This window comes from Hemiscyllium ocellatum, chromosome 17, assembly GCF_020745735.1.
Source record: "Hemiscyllium ocellatum isolate sHemOce1 chromosome 17, sHemOce1.pat.X.cur, whole genome shotgun sequence".
Taxonomy (NCBI): Eukaryota; Metazoa; Chordata; class Chondrichthyes; order Orectolobiformes; family Hemiscylliidae; genus Hemiscyllium; species Hemiscyllium ocellatum.
This window is the reverse complement of record NC_083417.1, coordinates 23,398,509-23,404,508: the sequence shown is the minus strand read 5'-3', so window position 1 is coordinate 23,404,508 and position 6,000 is coordinate 23,398,509. Positions and strand designations below refer to the sequence as shown.

The window sequence follows — 6,000 nt, the reverse complement described above, 5'->3', positions numbered from 1 at the left end:
AAGTTATGATTTTATGCTACCAGATTATTCTCTGTAAGCTAAGTACATACAGCAAAGCAAAGCCATACTAGACTAGCAAACACCATCAAATTTGTTTCAGGTTTGCTGCAAGAATTCTCCTGCTAACTTGCTTAACCCTTTTATCCATTAAAGAACTATATTTTCAACCAGTTTCTAGATATCTAAAATTACCATTTGTCATTGTTTGTAGGGTTACTCTCGCTGTCCAGTTTACCTATCCATCTTGATACTGCAGGAGTCGAACATTTTCTCGGTATTTTGGTATTTACGATGAGAAGGAAGTACTTTACAGGTATATGAGAGGAATTGAGCACTTGAGTTGTCCTTTGAATTAACGTTAGATACTTTGAAATAAAGTGGCAAATGAAAAAATACGTTCAGAACACAAAAGTTGTTAACCTTCAGAGACTGGGCAGATTCGTTGCAGGTAAAAGGGATTAGCAGTAAGGGGCAGCAATAGTTCAATGCATCTGGATTAGTGACAGTGAGGAGTCGTAGATGCTTAACTTAAACCGCAGGAAACTTTAGAAGCACAGCGAAGCTAAGCATTGACTTCCTAATAACTCCAATCCCAACCCACTAACTGTCAGCAAGAAAGATACAGCAGCAAGCCTTTAGTGACATTGATGCATAGATCTGCGCATATTCAGTGAAAGAAAAGTTATAATAATGTGCACAGCTGTCGAGATAACGACTCTAATTGGATCCGAACAAAGCTTTATTCAAAAGGAAATGTCTTCCTATTTTTAATACAGAAAGAGGAAGAGAGAAAGAATGAGAGTTAAAGAGAGTGAAAAAAAAATCGCGCAGATACAACAGACACAATAGGGAGAAGCCAAGAGGGGAAAATCAAATAGAGGGATTAGACAATCAGAGAAAAGCAACCGGTTCTATTCATATGTCCTGACGCTGGATAGTATCTATAACAGATACTGTCAAATATTTTGATCCCAACATTGTAACCGAAAATGCAAGGAAGACCAATGAATGAACTAAAACATTTACATCAATCCAGCTATTTGGGCTGCAAACGTTACTTTAGTGTTAGTTTCCAGATTATTTTTATATATTTTGTTGTAATGGTCCATTTAAGACCTGCCTGCTTTTCAATACTTACACGTAACTCAAAAGTGAATAGTGACGTTCGCACCTTTTTTTCAGTGAAGATGGGTTTCTGAGGTTGGAATAAAAGGGACTGTTCGTGTCTGCGCCAGATGGCGCTGTGTAAATGAAATAGACACAAATCGGAACTTCCTTCCAAGTGTAACTAACGTACCTTTGGGCAGCTTTACAGTTTTGCATAGATCGCATCAACGGCGTTTCCGGACCAAGTTTTTTTTTCAAAGAAAATTTAGCCAACTTCCTCATGCAGATAAATTGCGGAACATGCAAGATGTTTGTTTTGTAGTCATGAAAAACCAACTACTTGTGACTGTGTTCGTGTGTTCGAAGCGATCCTAAAGGAAAAAAAAGTCATTGCAACATTCCTTGGCCCCAGCAAAAGGTTCCAGATGAGTGAATTTGCCTGAAAGTAATCTGCACAGCGCTCTGCTGTGTGTGTGTGTGTGTGTATTTGCGACGAGTAAGTTGGCCACAGATCCAATTTCCTTTCATCAGTCCGAGTTGTTGAAAAACTAAAAGGAGTTCTGGGGTTGGGGGGTGGTGGTGGGAGGGTGGGAGGGGAGGAGAGAGGCGAAGATGTCCTGGAATAAAGATGACTTGGATTCTATGTCGGAGCCGGAGAAGAGTCAACTGAAAAGGACCTTGGAGTTGGGCGCCGTGATGACAGTATTCAGCCTCAAGAAGTCACAACCCGAGAGAAGAACACTGCAGGTGATCATGGAGACTCAGCAACTGTCCTGGAACAGGACAGCAGACAAGATCGAGGGAGTCCGTGAGTATCTATCTCTCTGATGCAGACTTCAGTGTGGCTGTACTGAGTGTTGCTGCGCTCCTGCTGAGCTAACCATTTTCAGGCTAGGTTTTAAAAGGCTTTGAACCACTGATCATCATTCTGCAGTCTGAATTAATTACAGAAAGGTAAAATGCAAATAACTCATTAAATTAGCCACCATCCTTAAACTTACTTCTTTCTTGAGATATGCCTTTCATTGAGACTAAGGGGAAACATTTCCAATGCAACCCCCTTCTGAGAAGTTGAATTAGCTAGTTCAGCCATTATGTTTTTCATTGACCACTTGGCTGTAGGAGCAATTGATCCTTGCATGAGTATCAAGCTTTGACAAAGATGTGCAGGTTAGGGTGAATTGGCCATGTTAGATGGCCCACAGTGTTCACAGATTTGCAGGCTAGGTGGATTGGCCATGGGAAATTCAGGATAGTATCTGGGTGGGATGTTCTTCAGAGGATCAGTGCGGACTTGATGGGCCAAAATGCCTGGTTCCCCACTGTAGGGATTCTAGAATTCTATGAATTGCAGAGGCGGGAACTAGCATATTCAAACCTTGGGCCCTGCAAAGCCTGTATATCCACACCTGAAAGGCTGCTTGGTCGATAGGGAATAGAGAAATAAAAAGAAGGTGGGCATATTAAACCACCTCTCCATCCTCCTTCCCCAATAGTTGAGTAAGGCAATCTTTTCCTGTAGTTTCTTCTTATTTAAACCCAGGGAGAGCAGTAAACCAGAGGGCATAGGTTTAGGGTGAGAGGGGAAAGATAGAAAGGAGACCTAAGGCAACATTTCACACAGAGGGTGGTATGTGTATGGAGGGTGGGGTGGAGGCTGGTACAATTGCAACATTTAAGAGGCATTTGGATCGGTATATGAATAGGAAGGGTTTGGAGGGATATGGGCCGGGTGCTGGCAGGTGGGACTAGATTGGGTTGGGATATCTGGTTGACATGGACAGGTTGGACCAAAGGGTCTGTTTCCATGTTGTACATCTCTATGACTCTATGACTAAATAAGTAATTTTGGCACTAACTTTGGATAGAAATAAAATAAACCAATTAGAGGATACCAATATAAAGTGGATCGGAATGACAGAAATTAAGAATCTGGTTTACATAACAAATGGGAGTTCTAAGCAAAACCCATATGTATTATATATGTATATATAATGTGAGTATGTGAACTTTAAAGAAAATGATAGGATGCTGAGGCCTATTCCCTGCCACTCCCGCACTATGTGGGTGAAGTTCAGGTCACTTTACGTGTGCAGGAAGTGTCTCCAGTTGGTTAAACACAAGCTCAAAGTTTCTAACCAAGACGCTGGAGTCGCTGCAACGTGTATGGGAGATGAGAAATTCCTGGAATGCATGTTCTGGGAGGATCCAACTGTCACACCCCTCTTCAGAAACAGAGAGAAGGATAAATTCAACAACTACAGACCAGCCAGCCTAACACTGGTGATGGGGAAACATTTCAATGTATTGTTTGGGGTTTTATATGAACAACCTGAGCCACTGGGTTGGGGAATGTAGGGTGGGATTGTTAGAGAGAGGGGCACCAGGAGTTTGTAGGAGGCTTGGTGGACATACGGATAACTGCTCTTAACCATCCATTAATGGGACTAATTGACAGCTCTGCTATCACACCAGGATTCCTGCGTCCGTTTCTTCCTACTAACCTAATCACTAGACGTTTTCCGATACTTGCAATTTGATTACAATGCTTCTGCCAAATTTTCCTGCCTCTCTGTCACTATCACGTCCACTTGTGTTAAATTCTGTTCAGTGGATTGAATTTTACAGTCATCAGTGCAGCAACAGCAGTGCTGACTTCGAAGAAAGTTCCCTATAAAGATCTAGCAATGCTTGTGCTTCAGATTTCTCGTATTCTGATGGCATTTTGTATATGACGCCAAGTCTAGAGATCTCCAGGCGTACACCAGAAGTGATGTCATCTAGTCAGATAGACAGCAAATTACATTGAAGTAATCTCACAGGCAGCAGGCCAGCAAAGTAAAATCACATGTCAAGGCCTTAGAGAGGGTACATGGAAAATTCATTCAGATTATACCAGAGATGAAAGACTTCAGTTATGTGGAAAGACTAGAAAACCAAGGGTTATTTTTCTTTCCTTTATGCGTGAAATTATTATGAATGCGCAGCATGAAAGGGTGAAGGAAGAAAGTTCAGTACTAACTTTCAAATGGAATTCTTGAAGTAGAGACATTTGCAAGCTTACAATGAAAGGACATGTTAGAGAGAGAGAGAGGTCTAGCTGATACTGATCTGTCACTCAGTCATGTGAAGGGTTGGGTTAAGCCTCATAACCAGCAACTATTTTTCTTCAAGTCCCTTGCATTGTGTTTCAGGTTTAGGAAGTATGATGAATAAATTTGGTCGATAACATCAAACTTCGCTTTACAAGATGGCTTGCATGCCATATGTGCTGTCCTGTATAAAGCCTTTTGCTCTGAGGCAACATGTTCTCTCATGCACCTAATGAAGCAGTTATTGGAGGTTAGATTTCAGCACTTATTCAGGGTTTGAATGAACCTTCATTGGAGATAGGCATGTAGCTGTTACTGAAACTCAGCACCTTTAACTAGTGGAGTCTTCATTTGATAGGGGACAACGTGTTTTTATACTGGAGCGATTAAGATAGGTGACAATACATTACCATGTTTTTATGATCTGGTGTACTGCTATACTATTCTCATTCAGGAAGAGGTTTAGGTGAAAAAAAAATTTATTTACATATAGCTCTATATTCTGTCCCAGGAGCTTCCAAAGCACTTTACAGGCAATTAGTTGCTTTTAAAGTATAGTCATAGTTGTGCAGAAAAAACATAAAAGCTGACTTGTGAACAGGAAGCGTGAGGGATTTTATCTGTTAACCTGATTTGGTTGAGGGATAAATGTTGGCCACAAAAATAGGAGAACTTCCCTGATCTTTTTTGCATAGCTACATGTGATCTTTTATATCCACCCTAGCAGTCAAATTGGCCTTTGGTTTACTTACTTGAGTGTCTTATCATCTGACAGTGTAGCATGATTTGTTCATGGTATGGCGTTAGCATGGCCTGAATAGAATTAGTACTCAAAGCCTGAAATGGGCCTAAAGCCATGAACTTTGACGCAGAGACACAAGGACCTTTGCTTGAGTCAAGCTAACATTTTCATCTTTATGAGATTGAAATTCATTTCTATTTCACCTTGATCATATTTTCTGCAACAATTCACATTTACTTATTCTGATGCATTTAAGAAGATTTGAGAATGTTGCAACCATTAAGTAGGGCCTAACAAATATTGTACAACTGTTTGGATGCATGAACAGATCATTCCAAACACAATGTGTAATGGTAAGATGGATCACACATTTTATTGAATACTGTGTAGTAAGTGTACACAAAGGAAAATGTTGCTGTGCATTTTGATTCAAATGTTACTGGGGGAATTATATATTGTGTGAGCTTTCATTGTTTTGTCACTGTATATGCTGTGCTAGTTATAGTGGTACACAAATTCCAAGAAAACCCAAGTCTCTTTAGTGTTAAAAAATATTGCATTACAAAATATGTACATAGTTTCACGATTTGGACTCTGGATACTTCCTCAAGTACAGTGCAGACATGACTTTAAAAATTACATAAACAACCTTAGGGATAGAAGACGATAATTCACATTTGATTAAAATGTGCTCATGTTTACTTAGTGTTCTGCAGACATTCAGTATAATTTGAGTATAGTTTCGACAATCTCATGCAATAGTGTTTTAAAAAAGTAATGTTCTGTTTCTCAATTTGGAAGTTGTGATTTTTCATTTCTTTCTTTTGTCCTTTACCACGTGCATGTTGCTTTTAATTCAAAGGAGGCCAGGCAACTGAACAAATGCCTGCAAGTTGTTTCTTGCTTGTCAACAGGTTGGGTGAATGCATTGTTTCTCTGTGGAGAAGCACTTGCTTTTGTTTATCATCTCACTGTTAATATTCGCTGAGAGGTCAGGCCTTTGGATATCAACATGAACAACAGCATGGGTTATCCATAGGCACCAACACATCACACCAG

General features: G+C 40.2%; 1 protein-coding gene across 1 annotated transcript in view; it reads left to right on the top strand.

Annotated features, from left to right (window-relative positions):
• Nucleotides 1-1,712: 1,712 nt before the first annotated feature.
• Nucleotides 1,713-6,000, top strand: part of plcg2 (phospholipase C, gamma 2) — a 203,019-nt gene continuing 198,731 nt past the window's right edge. Inside the window, exon 1 of the mRNA XM_060837990.1 lies at nucleotides 1,713-1,915. Within this exon, the coding sequence (XP_060693973.1) occupies nucleotides 1,720-1,915 (196 nt within the window). The 5' untranslated portion in view covers nucleotides 1,713-1,719. The remainder of the gene's footprint in view (nucleotides 1,916-6,000) is intronic.